This window comes from Procambarus clarkii, chromosome 71 (assembly GCF_040958095.1).
Source record: "Procambarus clarkii isolate CNS0578487 chromosome 71, FALCON_Pclarkii_2.0, whole genome shotgun sequence".
NCBI lineage: Eukaryota > Metazoa > Arthropoda > Malacostraca > Decapoda > Cambaridae > Procambarus > Procambarus clarkii.
The window spans coordinates 17,607,200-17,623,797 of NC_091220.1; the positions used below are offsets into that span (position 1 = coordinate 17,607,200).

A 16,598-nucleotide genomic window follows, 5' to 3' on the forward strand; every position below is an offset into this window, starting at 1 on the left:
GCCAGCATCGTACCAAAATAGTGTAAATATTAGAGTTTACCTGAAAAGCTGTATAGAAAACCACGACCTAACCTAACCTTCTTAGTGTAGGAGGATAAGCATGTAAATAGCATTTATTGTTTCTTAATTACAATTAATACTTAACCTATAGCTATATTGATATTACAATTTTATAAAACCAATAAAACAAAACTATAGTCTTTCAATAAATTATAAAGTAACTCGGGATATTTTCAAATTTTGTAGAAAATCTCTATTGTTTAATAAAACTGAGAAAGAACTTCTTTATATATAAAACTTGTGTATATAGAATTGAACACGAAAACTTCAACCTAAAAATTTTGTGTAGTAACAGAAAATGAGGAGAATATATGGGGAGGTAAATGTAACAGCACAATTTAGTGTATTTATGTACTATGCAGACAGTCAGGAATGCACTTATTACATTTAGTATTAAAACGTACTGTCTATTTGGAGGAAGGTTTGGTACAGAGATGTCAGTGGGTAATATTTACTACATGGATACATCTACACATGCACACATACGCAAGCACGCATGGACACACGCATGCACATGCACACACGCACAGGTAATACACTGAAATATAGTGATGAAGGAAGTGTTGGACGGGTATTGGAGGGGGGGGGAGTACCTTTGTGACATAGGTGGTGGGTGGGGGAGTACCTTTGTGACATGTGGTGGGTGGGGGGAGTACCATTGTGACACAGGTGGTGGGGGGAGTACCTTTGTGACACAGGTAGTGGGTGGGGGAGTACCTTTGTGACACAGGTGGTGGTAGGGGAGTACCTTGTGACACAGGTGGTGGGTGGGGTAGTACCTTTGTGACACTGGTGGTGGGTGGGGGAGTACCTTTGTGACACAGGTGGTGGGGAGTACCTTTGTGACACAGGTGGTGGGGAGTACCTTTGTGACACAGGTGGTGGGGGAGTACCTTTGTGACACAGGTGGTGGAGGTGGGGGAGTACCTTTGTGACATGTGGTGGGTGGGGGAGTACCTTTGTGACACAGGTGGTGGTAGGGAGTACTTTTTGTGACACTGGTGGGTGGGGGGAGTACCTTTGTGACACAGGTGGTGTGGGGGGAGTACCTTTGTGACACAGGTGGTGGGTGGGGGGAGTACCTTTGTGACACAGGTGGAGTAGAAGCTCTGTGACACAGGAGGTGGGGGAGTACCTTTGGGACACAGGTGGTGGGTGGGTGGGGGAGTACCTTTGTGACACTGGTGGAGGGGGGGGGGGGAGTACCTTTGTGACACATGTGGAGGGGGTCACCGTGGTACCCCTGGGGGCACCAACAGTGGGCACGGTGCCCCGTGACGGTACAGTGAGCGTTGAGACCACAGCCAGACCCCACAACACACGGGTCCACACATCTGCCAGCGGTACACCGCGCCGTGGGCCCACACTGCCCGTCACTCTGGCACTCAGCGGTGGGCGTGGGCGGCCGTGGGGTGGGCGTGGGCGGGCGTGGGGTGGGCACGACCTCTGGGGGGTGGGGTGGGGGGCGAGAGAGTGAGTACACAGGTACACATAATGGGGGCAGCAACACTGCTCCACCCGGACAAGAAGTCGCATTACAGGTGTGCTGAGGGAACAGGTGTGTGAAATACAATCATCTACAAAGAACATGAGAAGAACGTTGTGTTGTATACACTTCACAATGACTGTAGGAGGGGAACAAGCAGGAGAGACCTGAAATACAAGGCGCACTGTGTAAGCGCATTACACAAACACACAAACACTCACATACACAGTCGAAGACAAACACGGGAAACTGCGGGGAAAAAATATACAGAGAAACTGAAAATACACGAGATTAAGTCTGAGAGAAACAAGGAGATGACAGACGATGCGTCGACGCATGAACAGCTGGGCGGGGCCGAGGCCCGGCCAAGTACCTAGTATGAGCAGGCAGTTGATGTGCGGGTGACCGCTGTAGCCTGGCGCACAGCTGCACACGGGGCGGTGGTGGCGGGTGGCACACACGGTGTTCCTTCCGCACCCGTGCCGCCACGCACCCAGCCACGCACACGCCCTCCACGCACACCTCCTCATCCCCGCACTCCTCAGACCCGCTGCACGCGCGGGCCTGGCTGGGGTAGGCTGTGGTGGTGTCGAGAAGGGGCGGGGAGGTGTCGGGGAAGGGCGGGGAGGTATCTTGGAAGGGCGGGAAGGTGTCTAGGAAGGGCGGGAAAGTGACAGTCTCACTATCGGGCTGCGGTGCTCCTGTTGTGGTGACGAGAGCCGTGGGCGTGACTTCTCCTGGTGAGGCGGTGGGCGGGGGCAGGTGTGGCGAGGGAGTGGGCGAGGCGTGGGGTAGAGCAGGTGTAGTGCCAGGCTCCTCCTCACTCACTATGGTCACCAGCTCAGGCGCCGTGGGCACTCCTGCCTCACTAGTACTCTTCTCAGGCACTGTGGTGCCTTCGCTGGTGCTCTCGGCAGGCCCCACTGGTCTGTCAGTGGCAGTATAGTGTGGACTATCTGGTCTGTCAGTGGCAGTATAGTGTGGACTATCTGGTCTGTCAGTGGCAGTATAGTGTGGACTATCTGGTCTGTCAGTGGCAGTATAGTGTGGACTATCTGGTCTGTCAGTGGCAGTATAGTGTGGACTATCTGGTCTGTCAGTGGCAGTATAGTGTGGACTATCTGGTCTGTCAGTGGCAGGAACCAGTGGTCTGTCAGTGGCAGTATAGTGTGGACTATCTGGTCTGTCAGTGGCAGTATAGTGTGGACTATCTGGTCTGTCAGTGGCAGTATAGTGTGGACTATCTGGTCTGTCAGTGGCAGTATAGTGTGGACTATCTGGTCTGTCAGTGGCAGTATAGTGTGGACTATCTGGTCTGTCAGTGGCAGGAACCAGTGGTCTGTCAGTGGCAGTATAGTGTGGACTATCTGGTCTGTCAGTGGCAGTATAGTGTGGACTATCTGGTCTGTCAGTGGCAGTATAGTGTGGACTATCTGGTCTGTCAGTGGCAGGAACCAGTGGTCTGTCAGTGGCAGTATAGTCTGGACTATCTGGTCTGTCAGTGGCAGTATAGTGTGGACTATCTGGTCTGTCAGTGGCAGTATAGTGTGGACTATCTGGTCTGTCAGTGGCAGTATAGTGTGGACTATCTGGTCTGTCAGTGGCAGGAACCAGTGGTCTGTCAGTGGCAGTATAGTGTGGACTATCTGGTCTGTCAGTGGCAGTATAGTGTGGACTATCTGGTCTGTCAGAGGCAGTATTGTGTGGACTATCTGGTCTGTCAGTGGCAGTATAGTGTGGACTATCTGGTCTGTCAGTGGCAGGAACCAGTGGTCTGTCAGTGGCAGTATAGTGTGGACTATCTGGTCTGTCAGTGGCAGTATAGTGTGGACTATCTGGTCTGTCAGTGGCAGTATAGTGTGGACTATCTGGTCTGTCAGTGGCAGTATAGTGTGGACTATCTGGTCTGTCAGTGGCAGTATAGTGTGGACTATCTGGTCTGTCAGTGGCAGTATAGTGTGGACTATCTGGTCTGTCAGTGGCAGTATAGTGTGGACTATCTGGTCTGTCAGTGGCAGTATAGTGTGGACTATCTGGTCTGTCAGTGGCAGGAACCAGTGGTCTGTCAGTGGCAGTATAGTGTGGACTATCTGGTCTGTCAGGGGCAGTATAGTGTGGACTATCTGGTCTGTCAGTGGCAGTATAGTGTGGACTATCTGGTCTGTCAGTGGCAGTATAGTCTGGACTATCTGGTCTGTCAGTGGCAGTATAGTGTGGACTAATTGGTCTGTCAGTGGCAGTATAGTGTGGACTATCTGGTCTGTCAGTGGCAGTATAGTGTGGACTATCTGGTCTGTCAGTGGCAGTATAGTGTGGACTATCTGGTCTGTCAGTGGCAGTATAGTCTGGACTATCTGGTCTGTCAGTGGCAGTATAGTGTGGACTAATTGGTCTGTCAGTGGCAGTATAGTGTGGACTATCTGGTCTGTCAGTGGCAGTATAGTGTGGACTATCTGGTCTGTCAGTGGCAGTATAGTGTGGACTAACTGGTCTGTCAGTGGCAGTATAGTGTGGACTATCTGGTCTGTCAGTGGCAGTATAGTGTGGACTATCTGGTCTGTCAGTGGCAGTATAGTGTGGACTATCTGGTCTGTCAGTGGCAGTATAGTGTGGACTATCTGGTCTGTCAGTGGCAGTATAGTGTGGACTAATCTGGTCTGTCAGTGGCAGTATAGTGTGGACTATCTGGTCTGTCAGTGGCAGTATAGTGTGGACTATCTGGTCTGTCAGTGGCAGGAACCAGTGGTCTGTCAGTGGCAGTATAGTGTGGACTATCTGGTCTGTCAGTGGCAGTATAGTGTGGACTATCTGGTCTGTCAGTGGCAGTATAGTGTGGACTATCTGGTCTGTCAGTGGCAGTATAGTGTGGACTATCTGGTCTGTCAGTGGCAGGAACCAGTGGTCTGTCAGTGGCAGTATAGTGTGGACTATCTGGTCTGTCAGTGGCAGTATAGTGTGGACTATCTGGTCTGTCAGTGGCAGTATAGTGTGGACTATCTGGTCTGTCAGTGGCAGGAACCAGTGGTCTGTCAGTGGCAGTATAGTGTGGACTATCTGGTCTGTCAGTGGCAGTATAGTGTGGACTATCTGGTCTGTCAGTGGCAGTATAGTGTGGACTATCTGGTCTGTCAGTGGCAGTATAGTGTGGACTATCTGGTCTGTCAGTGGCAGTATAGTGTGGACTATCTGGTCTGTCAGTGGCAGTATAGTGTGGACTATCTGGTCTGTCAGTGGCAGGAACCAGTGGTCTGTCAGTGGCAGTATAGTGTGGACTATCTGGTCTGTCAGTGGCAGTATAGTGTGGACTATCTGGTCTGTCAGTGGCAGTATAGTCTGGACTATCTGGTCTGTCAGTGGCAGTATAGTGTGGACTAATTGGTCTGTCAGTGGCAGTATAGTGTGGACTATCTGGTCTGTCAGTGGCAGTATAGTGTGGACTATCTGGTCTGTCAGTGGCAGTATAGTGTGGACTATCTGGTCTGTCAGTGGCAGTATAGTGTGGACTAGCTGGTCTGTCAGTGGCAGTATAGTGTGGACTAATTGGTCTGTCAGTGGCAGTATAGTGTGGACTAGCTGGTCTGTCAGTGGCAGTATAGTGTGGACTAGCTGGTCTGTCAGTGGCAGTATAGTGTGGACTATCTGGTCTGTCAGTGGCAGTATAGTGTGGACTATCTGGTCTGTCAGTGGCAGTATAGTGTGGACTATCTGGTCTGTCAGTGGCAGTATAGTGTGGACTATCTGGTCTGTCAGTGGCAGTATAGTGTGGACTATCTGGTCTGTCAGTAGCAGTATAGTGTGGACTATCTGGTCTGTCAGTGGCAGTATAGTGTGGACTATCTGGTCTGTCAGTGGCAGGAACCAGTGGTCTGTCAGTGGCAGTATAGTGTGGACTATCTGGTCTGTCAGTGGCAGGAACCAGTGGTCTGTCAGTGGCAGTATAGTGTGGACTATCTGGTCTGTCAGTGGCAGTATAGTGTGGACTATCTGGTCTGTCAGTGGCAGTATAGTGTGGACTAACTGGTCTGTCAGTGTCAGGAGCCAGTGGTCTGTCAGTGGCAGGAACCAGTGGTCTGTCAGTGGCAGTATAGTGTGGACTAACTGGTCTGTCAGTGGCAGTATAGTCTGGACTATCTGGTCTGTCAGTGGCAGGAACCAGTGGTCTGTCAGTGGCAGTATAGTGTGGACTATCTGGTCTGTCAGTGGCAGTATAGTGTGGACTATCTGGTCTGTCAGTGGCAGTATAGTGTGGACTAACTGGTCTGTCAGTGTCAGGAGCCAGTGGTCTGTCAGTGGCAGGAACCAGTGGTCTGTCAGTGGCAGTATAGTGTGGACTAACTGGTCTGTCAGTGGCAGTATAGTCTGGACTATCTGGTCTGTCAGTGGCAGGAACCAGTGGTCTGTCAGTGGCAGTATAGTGTGGACTATCTGGTCTGTCAGTGGCAGTATAGTGTGGACTATCTGGTCTGTCAGTGGCAGTATAGTGTGGACTATCTGGTCTGTCAGTGGCAGTATAGTGTGGACTAATTGGTCTGTCAGTGGCAGTATAGTGTGGACTAACTGGTCTGTCAGTGGCAGTATAGTGTGGACTAACTGGTCTGTCAGTGGCAGTATAGTGTGGACTATCTGGTCTGTCAGTGGCAGTATAGTGTGGACTAACTGGTCTGTCAGTGGCAGTATAGTGTGGACTAACTGGTCTGTCAGTGGCAGTATAGTGTGGACTATCTGGTCTGTCAGTGGCAGTATAGTGTGGACTAACTGGTCTGTCAGTGGCAGTATAGTCTGGACTATCTGGTCTGTCAGTGGCAGTATAGTGTGGACTATCTGGTCTGTCAGTGGCAGTATAGTGTGGACTATCTGGTCTGTCAGTGGCAGTATAGTGTGGACTATCTGGTCTGTCAGTGGCAGTATAGTGTGGACTATCTGGTCTGTCAGTGGCAGTATAGTGTGGACTATCTGGTCTGTCAGTGGCAGTATAGTGTGGACTATCTGGTCTGTCAGTGGCAGTATAGTGTGGACTAACTGGTCTGTCAGTGGCAGTATAGTCTGGACTATCTGGTCTGTCAGTGGCAGTATAGTGTGGACTAACTGGTCTGTCAGTGTAATGAACCAGTGGTCTGTCAGTGGCAGTATAGTGTGGACTATCTGGTCTGTCAGTGGCAGTATAGTGTGGACTATCTGGTCTGTCAGTGGCAGTATAGTGTGGACTAACTGGTCTGTCAGTGGCAGTATAGTCTGGACTATCTGGTCTGTCAGTGGCAGTATAGTGTGGACTAACTGGTCTGTCAGTGTCAGGAACCAGTGGTCTGTCAGTGGCAGTATAGTGTGGACTATCTGGTCTGTCAGTGGCAGGAACCAGTGGTCTGTCAGTGGCAGTATAGTGTGGACTATCTGGTCTGTCAGTGGCAGTATAGTGTGGACTATCTGGTCTGTCAGTGGCAGTATAGTGTGGACTATCTGGTCTGTCAGTGGCAGTATAGTGTGGACTATCTGGTCTGTCAGTGGCAGTATAGTGTGGACTAACTGGTCTGTCAGTGTCAGGAGCCAGTGGTCTGTCAGTTGCAGGAACCAGTGGTCTGTCAGTGGCAGGAACCAGTGGTCTGTCAGTGGCAGTATAGTGTGGACTATCTGGTCTGTCAGTGGCAGTATAGTGTGGACTATCTGGTCTGTCAGTGGCAGTATAGTGTGGACTATCTGGTCTGTCAGTGGCAGTATAGTGTGGACTAACTGGTCTGTCAGTGGCAGTATAGTGTGGACTAACTGGTCTGTCAGTGGCAGTATAGTGTGGACTAACTGGTCTGTCAGTGGCAGTATAGTGAGGACTATCTGGTTTGTCAGTGGCAGTATAGTGTGGACTAACTGGTCTGTCAGTGGCAGTATAGTCTGGACTATCTGGTCTGTCAGTGGCAGTATAGTGTGGACTAACTGGTCTGTCAGTGTCAGGAGCCAGTGGTCTGTCAGTGGCAGTATAGTGTGGACTATCTGGTCTGTCAGTGGCAGTATAGTGTGGACTAACTGGTCTGTCAGTGGCAGTATAGTCTGGACTAACTGGTCTGTCAGTGGCAGTATAGTGTGGACTAGCTGGTCTGTCAGTGGCAGTGTAGTCTGGACTAACTGGTCTGTCAGTGGCAGTATAGTGTGGACTAATTGGTCCGTCAGTGGCAGGAACCAGTGGCCTGTCAGTGGCAGTATAGTGTGGACTAACTGGTCTGTCAGTGGCAGTATAGTCTGGACTAACTGGTCTGTCAGTGGCAGTATAGTGTGGACTAGCTGGTCTGTCAGTGGCAGTGTAGTCTGGACTAACTGGTCTGTCAGTGGCAGTATAGTGTGGACTAATTGGTCCGTCAGTGGTAGGAACCAGTGGTCCGTCAGTGGTAGGAACCAGTGGTCTGTCAGTGGTAGGAACCAGTGGCCTGTCAGTGGCAGGAACCAGTGGCCTGTCAGTGGCAGGAACCAGTGGTCTGTCAGTGGTAGGAACCAGTGGCCTGTCAGTGGCAGGAACCAGTGGTCTGTCAGTGGTAGGAACCAGTGGCCTGTCAGTGGCAGGAACCAGTGGCCTGTCAGTCTTATATGGAAGTGGAGAATCCGTTTGATTTGAAGTTGGAAATATAATTGGAGTTCCAGTGTAGGGCGGGCGTGGAGGTGCGGTGGTGGGCTCCACGTAGCCTGGAATGAGTGGGTAGTGGGTGGGCAGGTAGCCAGGGTGGGCAGTGACCTGGGTGGGCAGGGTGATGGCAGGGGGGAACACTATGGGCCTGCCAGTCTCTGTGCCTGCAGGTGTGGGCAGGGTGATGGCAGGGGGGAACACTATGGGCCTGCCAGTCTCTGTGCCTGCAGGTGTGGGCAGGGTGATGGCAGGGGGGAACACTATGGGCCTGCCAGTCTCTGTGCCTGCAGGTGTGGGCAGGGTGATGGCAGGGGGGAACACTATGGGCCTGCCAGTCTCTGTGCCTGCAGGTGTGGTCAGTAATGACGAGTCCATCTCCATGTCCACTGGAGGTATGGTTGGCACCACGAGCCCCTGCGGTGGTGTCGTGTCTGGCACGCTGCTGTAAGGTGTCGAAGTGGCCGTCTCTCTCTCGCCTTCAACCGTCGGAAGAGTTGGCACTCCTTCTGGAGGCGCAGACGCCGGGCTTATCGAAGTTGGTGTCTCTCTCTCGCCTTCAACCGTCGGCAGGGTTGGCACTGCCCCTGGAGGAGCAGACGTCACTGCTTCGTCGACAGGGGCAGAGGTCGGTACACTCTCTCTTATGGTAGGGAGAGTGGGAAGACCTCCATCACCCGCGGGAAGAGTCGTGGCGCCATCCGCCGTGGTGGTGTCTTTAGGCCGCGAGGTGGTGGTGTCTACCTGGTGTGCCTGGGGAGTGGTCTTCACAGTGGTGGTGTCTTTAGGCCGCGAGGTGGTGGTGTCTACCTGGTGTGCCTGGGGAGTGGTCTTCACAGTGGCGGTGTCTTCAGGCCGCGAGGTGGTGGTGTCTACCTGGTGTGCCTGGGGAGTGGTCTTCACAGTGGCGGTGTCTTCAGGCCGCGAGGTGGTGGTGTCTACCTGGTGTGCCTGGGGAGTGGTCTTCACAGTGGCGGTGTCTTCAGGCCGCGAGGTGGTGGTGTCTACCTGGTGTGCCTGGGGAGTGGTCTTCACAGTGGCGGTGTCTTCAGGCCGCGAGGTGGTGGTGTCTACCTGGTGTGCCTGGGGAGTGGTCTTCACAGTGGCGGTGTCTTCAGGCCGCGAGGTGGTGGTGTCTACCTGGTGTGCCTGGGGAGTGGTCTTCACAGTGGCGGTGTCTTCAGGCCGCGAGGTGGTGGTGTCTACCTGGTGTGCCTGGGGAGTGGTCTTCACAGTGGCGGTGTCTTCAGGCCGCGAGGTGGTGGTGTCTACCTGGTGTGCCTGGGGAGTGGTCTTCACAGTGGCGGTGTCTTCAGGCCGCGAGGTGGTGGTGTCTACCTGGTGTGCCTGGGGAGTGGTCTTCACAGTGGCGGTGTCTTCAGGCCGCGGGGTGGTGGTGTCTACCTGGTGTGCCTGGGGAGTGGTCTTCACAGTGGCGGTGTCTTCAGGCCGCGAGGTGGTGGTGTCTACCTGGTGTGCCTGGGGAGTGGTCTTCACAGTGGCGGTGTCTTCAGGCCGCGAGGTGGTGGTGTCTACCTGGTGTGCCTGAGGAGTGGTCTTCACAGTGGCGGTGTCTTCAGGCCGCGAGGTGGTGGTGTCTACCTGGTGTGCCTGGGGAGTGGTCTTCACAGTGGCGGTGTCTTCAGGCCGCGAGGTGGTGGTGTCTACCTGGTGTGCCTGGGGAGTGGTCTTCACAGTGGCGGTGTCTTCAGGCCGCAAGGTGGTGGTGTCTACCTGGTGTGCCTGGGGAGTGGTCTTCACAGTGGCGGTGTCTTCAGGCCGCGAGGTGGTGGTGTCTACCTGGTGTGCCTGGGGAGTGGTCTTCACAGTGGCGGTGTCTTCAGGCCGCGAGGTGGTGGTGTCTACCTGGTGTGCCTGGGGAGTGGTCTTCACAGTGGCGGTGTCTTCAGGCCGCGAGGTGGTGGTGTCTACCTGGTGTGCCTGGGGAGTGGTCTTCACAGTGGCGGTGTCTTCAGGCCGCGAGGTGGTGGTGTCTACCTGGTGTGCCTGGGGAGTGGTCTTCACAGTGGCGGTGTCTTCAGGCCGCGAGGTGGTGGTGTCTACCTGGTGTGCCTGGGGAGTGGTCTTCACAGTGGCGGTGTCTTCAGGCCGCGAGGTGGTGGTGTCTACCTGGTGTGCCTGGGGAGTGGTCTTCACAGTGGCGGTGTCTTCAGGCCGCGAGGTGGTGGTGTCTACCTGGTGTGCCTGGGGAGTGGTCTTCACAGTGGCGGTGTCTTCAGGCCGCGAGGTGGTGGTGTCTACCTGGTGTGCCTGGGGAGTGGTCTTCACAGTGGCGGTGTCTTCAGGCCGCGAGGTGGTGGTGTCTACCTGGTGTGCCTGGGGAGTGGTCTTCACAGTGGCGGTGTCTTCAGGCCGCGAGGTGGTGGTGTCTACCTGGTGTGCCTGGGGAGTGGTCTTCACAGTGGCGGTGTCTTCAGGCCGCGAGGTGGTGGTGTCTACCTGGTGTGCCTGGGGAGTGGTCTTCACAGTGGCGGTGTCTTCAGGCCGCGAGGTGGTGGTGTCTACCTGGTGTGCCTGGGGAGTGGTCTTCACAGTGGCGGTGTCTTCTGTGTCTTCAACAGTAGATGGGGGGTAGGAGGGCTCCGTCTCGCCATAGGGCGGGGGCGTGGGTGGGGGCGTGGGCGGGGGCGTGGAGGGTGGCGTGGCGGGTGGCGTGGCGGGTGGTGCGGTAGGTGGCGCGGTGGTGATGTGAGTCTCACCATCTAGTTGGGTTAGTGTGGTGGTGCCTGTACCGGATGTGGTGGTGTTGGTGGTTGTGGTTAATGCTGCAAGAAAAAATGTAAGAGCAGCTGCGTGAGAATGCTGCCACCACAGCAGCTGCGTGAGAATGCTGCCACCACAGCAGCTGCAGGAGCATGCTGCCACCACAACAGCTGCAGGAGCATGCTGCCACCACAGCAGCTGCGTGAGAATGCTGCCACCACAGCAGCTGCAGGAGCATGCTGCCACCACAACAGCTGCAGGAGCATGCTGCCACCACAGCAGCTGCAGGAGCATGCTGCCACCACAGCAGCTGCAGGAGCATGCTGCCACCACAGCAGCTGCAGGAGCATGCTGCCACCACAGCAGCTGCAGGAGCATGCTGCCACCACAGCAGCTGCAGGAGCATGCTGCCACCACAGCAGCTGCAGGAGCATGCTGCCACCACAGCAGCTGTGTGAGAATGCTGCCACCACAGCAGCTGCAGGAGCATGCTGCCACCACAGCAGCAGCAGGAGCATGCTGCCACCACAGCAGCTGCAGGAGCATGCTGCTACCACAGCAGCAGCAGGAGCATGCTGCCACCACAGCAGCTGCAGGAGCATGCTGCTACCACAGCAGCAGCAGGAGCATGCTGCCACCACAGCAGCTGCAGGAGCATGCTGCCACCACAGCAGCTGCAGGAGCATGCTGCCACCACAGCAGCTGCCATCACAGCAGCTGCAGGAGCATGCTGCCACCACAGCAGCTGCAGGAGCATGCTGCCACCACAGCAGCTGCCACCACAGCAGCTGCAGGAGCATGCTGCCATCACAGCAGCTGCAGGAGCATGCTGCCACCACAGCAGCTGCAGGAGGGAGCTACCTCCTCTGATGAAACACCTCTCCTCCACCACACACAAAATGTCCTCATAACAAGCAGTTTAAGTCGTGGGGACAAAGCCCCTCAAAATGCAACCCGCTCTCGCACAAAACAGCACATATATGACTTATTGCTTATAGTCACTATTTCGCTTATAAATAAGTACATATGTGACATTCCAAGCCATATTTTTTTCCAAGGCACTAACTTTTCCTCTCATTTTTATTAAACAATAGAGATTTTATACAAAATTTGACAATATCCTGAGTTACTTTACAATTTATTTAAATATTTTAGTTTTGTTTTATTATTTTTATAAAACTTTAATATCAGTATAGGTATAGGTTCAGTACTAATTGTAATGTCTTAACATACTAAGAAGGTTAGGTTAGGTTGTGGTTTTCTATTCAACTTTTCAAGGTAAACTCAAATATTCACAATAAATTAGTATGTCACATAGGTACTTATTCATAAGCAAGATATTGACTATAAGTGCGAGAACGGGTTGCAACCGGTTTCAAAATGGAATTGATTTAGAGTCCAGCCATGAGGGGCCATGAGGGAGGTCATGTGGGGCCATGAGGGCCCATGAGGGAGGTCATGTGGGGCCATGAGGGAGGTCATGTGGGGCCATGAGGGAGGTCATGAAGCATGAGGACAACTTTGTGGTGGTGAGGAGCATAGTGGACACCTGTTGCATTTATTAGTGATGCGGCTGGTAATGTGTCTTTTGTGGTCCAGCAGTGTCCGGGGCAGGGGGTGGGCACAGGAGGGGGTGGGGGCAGGGCTGAGGGCACAGGAGGGAGGGGGAGGCAGGACTAAGGGCACAGGAGGGGGGTGGGGGCAGGGCTGAGGGCACAGGAGGGGGGTGGGGGCAGGGCTGAGGGCACAGGAGGGAGGGGGGGGCAGGGCTAAGGGCACAGGAGGGGGGTGGGGGCAGGGCTGAGGGCACAGGAGGGAGGGGGAGGCAGGACTAAGGGCACAGGAGGGGGGTGGGGGCAGGGCAGCCTGGACAGGAGGGAGGGGGGGAGGGCTGAGGGCACTGAAAGGGGGTGCGTGAGGCCCAGGGCTGAGGGCAGGGCTTCCTGCATAGGAGGGGGGTGGGTGGGGGTAGGGCTGCCAAGACTGGAGGGAGGGAGGGAGGGGGGGCAGAGGAACTGGTAGGGAACTCGTCAATACACTCTGACATGATCAGTTTAGTGTGACTGTAAGCGAGTGGTCGTGTGTGGTGCCCGTCTTGATCAGCGAATCACTCTCCTGTCTCCCGTCTATGGGGGCGAGCTCATCAATATACTCGTGACTGTGACCGGAAGCTCCTGTCGTTGCGAGGCCTTCTGACCTGACCAGTCTGTAGACTGTATCTAACTTCTGAGATATATGAGACAGTTACACGTTCTATACCTGATCTCTGTTAAGTCTGTTGTGTATACTGCATGGCTAGTTACTCCTCCTATGCTTGCAATGTCTAGAATTGCTCGTTAACGTCTGTGAAAAAAATCTAATGCAGTTTACATGGTAGCTACATGTGGCGTCTGGTTATGTGGTAGCTATGGTGACTGTGGCGTCTGGTTGTCTGGTAGCTGTGGTGACTGAGTCGACTGACAGGTCCACCACAACCGTCTATGTGGCAGTCCTCAACCAGTTGCATGACTGTATTCTATTATAAACATGTCAATAGGACGCAAAATTGAATCACATGTGATAACTTGTGCATGCTTATATCTATAGTTTATGGGCTGTGCGGGATGGATTTTAAGGCAATACACTTTCCAATTTATATTGGAATGTAAAGTTTGCAATTATAGAGAAAACGGCACGAGGTTAGATATTTATAGTGGAAACAGGATGGCGTTTACAAGATACAGAAAACGGGAGTACGAGCAAACAAGACACAGAAAATGGGGAGGAGGAGGTTATCCAAGACGACAGAAAATGGGATGTGGGTTAGTAGGGGAGAGGACGCGGGCCGCCGCCATGCAGCCAAACGACTAAGCCAGAGACACACGCAGACCTCACACACACTCACACACACACACACTCACACGCACACACATGCTCAAACGTCGGTTTATCGCTGCACTCCGAGCCAAATTCTCGGGGTGACTGAAGCATTTACATCGCCACAAACAAATACAAAATACGCGCATATCGGCAGTAATATCATGCTGAGTACGGAGACAAACGGAGAGAAAGCGACTCAAGACTTACTTAATATCTACTTACACAGTTTACTTACAACAATAACTACTTACACTTTATATGACATTGTTTATAGTTAATGTGTGAATATATAACATGGAAGCAGATAACCCACAGTCCGTTATCAAGCCAATATGGTCCAAAATAGTGGGAAAGAGCAGGAGGATAGCAGCCATTCGGTTAGCGAGCGAGGACTCGATGTAAAGGTGAAAGCAAGAGGTACAGAAGCACTTGGGGTGAGTACAGGACAGACAAGCACAGGTTACAGGTTTATATATAAGCTCCAGGGAATAGCATTCCCGCACATATCGTTATCTGCTTTGTTATCACCTCTCTACGTCACCACACTTCACCGTCTGCTGACGCACTGACGCACTCAGGATATCAGGGAGAGCTGTCTGACGTAGCAGTTGTCAGGGACGTGTCAGTGGCAGCATGGTGACCATTGTGCGTGACGCAGCCTTCTATGGCAGGAGGTGCGTCAGTGGCAGCATGGTGACCTTGTGCGTGACGCAGCCTTCTATGGCAGGAGGTGCGTCAGTGGCAGCATGGTGACCTTGTGCGTGACGCAGCCTTCTATGGCAGGAGGTGCGTCAGTGGACAGCATGGTGACCATTGTGCGTGACGCAGCCTTCTATGGCAGGAGGTGCGTCAGTGGCAGCATGGTGACCTTGTGCGTGACGCAGCCTTCTATGGCAGGAGGTGCGTCAGTGACAGCATGGTGACCATGTGCGTGACGCAGCCTCCTATGGCAGGAGGTGCGTCAGTGGCAGCATGGTGACCTTGTGCGTGACGCAGAGAAGCACCGTGCGTTTAGCAGCTCCTTAATGACCACAAACATTCCCCGCCTAAGACGCTCCATCAACACCACTCACAGTTCTCAAGAAAAAAAGATCACAAAAGGTATTTTCTTTCTGGAGAAAGCTGGAGACGGTCGAGATGCGTGGCGGGTGTGTGGCTGGCATTCTGGAAGCTGGAGGGACAGCATTCACCAAGACACTGGTAAACTCATGCATCCAACAGCGTAAACCCAAGAAGCTCAATAGTTTACATTCTGGTAACATCACAAAGCCCCATCAACCAGTCACAAGCTACGTTACTAACACGGCCAATAGTCACACTGAAGCTTGACTCATGTATCGTCCACTGTATAACAGAATCTTAATTGATTATTGTAGAATTATTCAGTTCTAATAGAGGTGATGGAGCCCCTGGAAGGGATGGTGAGGGGTCACTATCAACTCTATGAGTAAATAATTCACACTCGGGTCCATTGGCGGTGTTAGCGATGGTGGTTGTGGGTGGTAGGATGTGGGAGTGTGAGGTGACGTGGCGAGTTTCATACTTACCCATGTGGTGGTGGTTGTGGTTAGTGTGGTGCTCATGCTGCACTACAGTCAAGCATCCGGCCTCATGCACCACATTCCTCTTGCCTGTAGCAGCCACCTCAAGCCTCGCTCCTCTTGCACGGGGCCTTCCTCTAATCTACTTGTTAGGTTAATTCAGCAAGCGGTAGGGTGCCAGTGTCTGGCCCCAGGGGGGAGGGTGGGACACTGTCCGGCCCCAGGGGGGAGGGTGGGGACACTGTCCGGCCCCAGGGGGGAGGGTGGGACACTGTCCGGCCCCAGGGGGGAGGGTGGGGACACTGTCCGGCCCCAGGGGGGAGGGTGGGGACACTGTCCGGCACCAGGGGGGAGGGTGGGACACTGTCCGGCCCTAGGGGGGAGGGTGGGACACTGTCCGGCCCCAGGGGGGAGGGTGGGGACACTGTCCGGCACCAGGGGGGAGGGTGGGGACACTGTCCGGCCCCAGGGAGGAGGGTGGGACACTGTCCGGCCCCAGGGGGGAGGGTGGGGACACTGTCCCGCCCCAGGGAGGAGGGTGGGGACACTGTCCCGCCCCAGGGAGGAGGGTGGGACACTGTCCGGCCCCAGGGGGGAGGGTGGGGACACTGTCCCGCCCCAGGGGGGAGGGTGGGGACACTGTCCGGCACCAGGGAGGAGGGTGGGGACACTGTCCGGCCCCAGGGGGGAGGGTGGAACACTGTCCCGCCCCAGGAAGGGGGGAGGGAGGGACGTGGGACCTACATCAGGAAGTTAGTACGGGGATAAGCGAGTTAACCAGCAGGCCGACCCACATGCCACAATACGGCAATTAGCGAGCACCATCAGCAGGGGGGGGGGAGGTAACGGAGGGTGGAGGGAGGCAGGAATGATGGGGTAATGCTGCTGGCACAGATGCCAAACATGTCTCCTTGAGCATATCTGGTGGCACCTCACCTGGCACCACAGACAGGGTCCAGTCTCTTACCACAGACTGTGGGAGAGACCACAGACAAGGGTCCAGTCTCGTACCACAGACTGTGAGAGGGACCACAGACAAGGGTCCAGTCTCGTACCACAGACTGTGGGAGAGACCACAGACAAGGGTCCAGTCTCGTACCACAGACTGTGAGAGGGACCACAGACAAGGGTCCAGTCTCGTACCACAGACTGTGGGAGGGACCACAGACAAGGGTCCAGTCTCGTACCACAGACTGTGGGAGGGACCAGACTGTCAGGGAGCGCAGTTCACATACCAACGACCTGCTCATGGAGCACTTTCAGCATCCGAGGACAGGGCAGCTACCCTGGCAACATGCCGGGTCCCTGGCAACATGCCGGGTCCCTG

General features: G+C 54.2%; 1 protein-coding gene across 1 annotated transcript in view; it reads right to left on the reverse strand.

Annotated features, from left to right (window-relative positions):
- The window catches only part of LOC123745476 (uncharacterized), a 77,716-nt gene extending 66,551 nt beyond the window's left edge, over nt 1-11,165 (reverse strand). The window contains exons 1-2 of the mRNA XM_069312248.1: nt 4,319-11,165; nt 1,870-4,203 (exon numbers count right to left, since the gene is read on the reverse strand). Of these exons, the coding sequence (XP_069168349.1) occupies nt 1,870-4,203; nt 4,319-11,165 (9,181 nt within the window). The remainder of the gene's footprint in view (nt 1-1,869; nt 4,204-4,318) is intronic.
- Nucleotides 11,166-16,598: the final 5,433 nt, after the last annotated feature.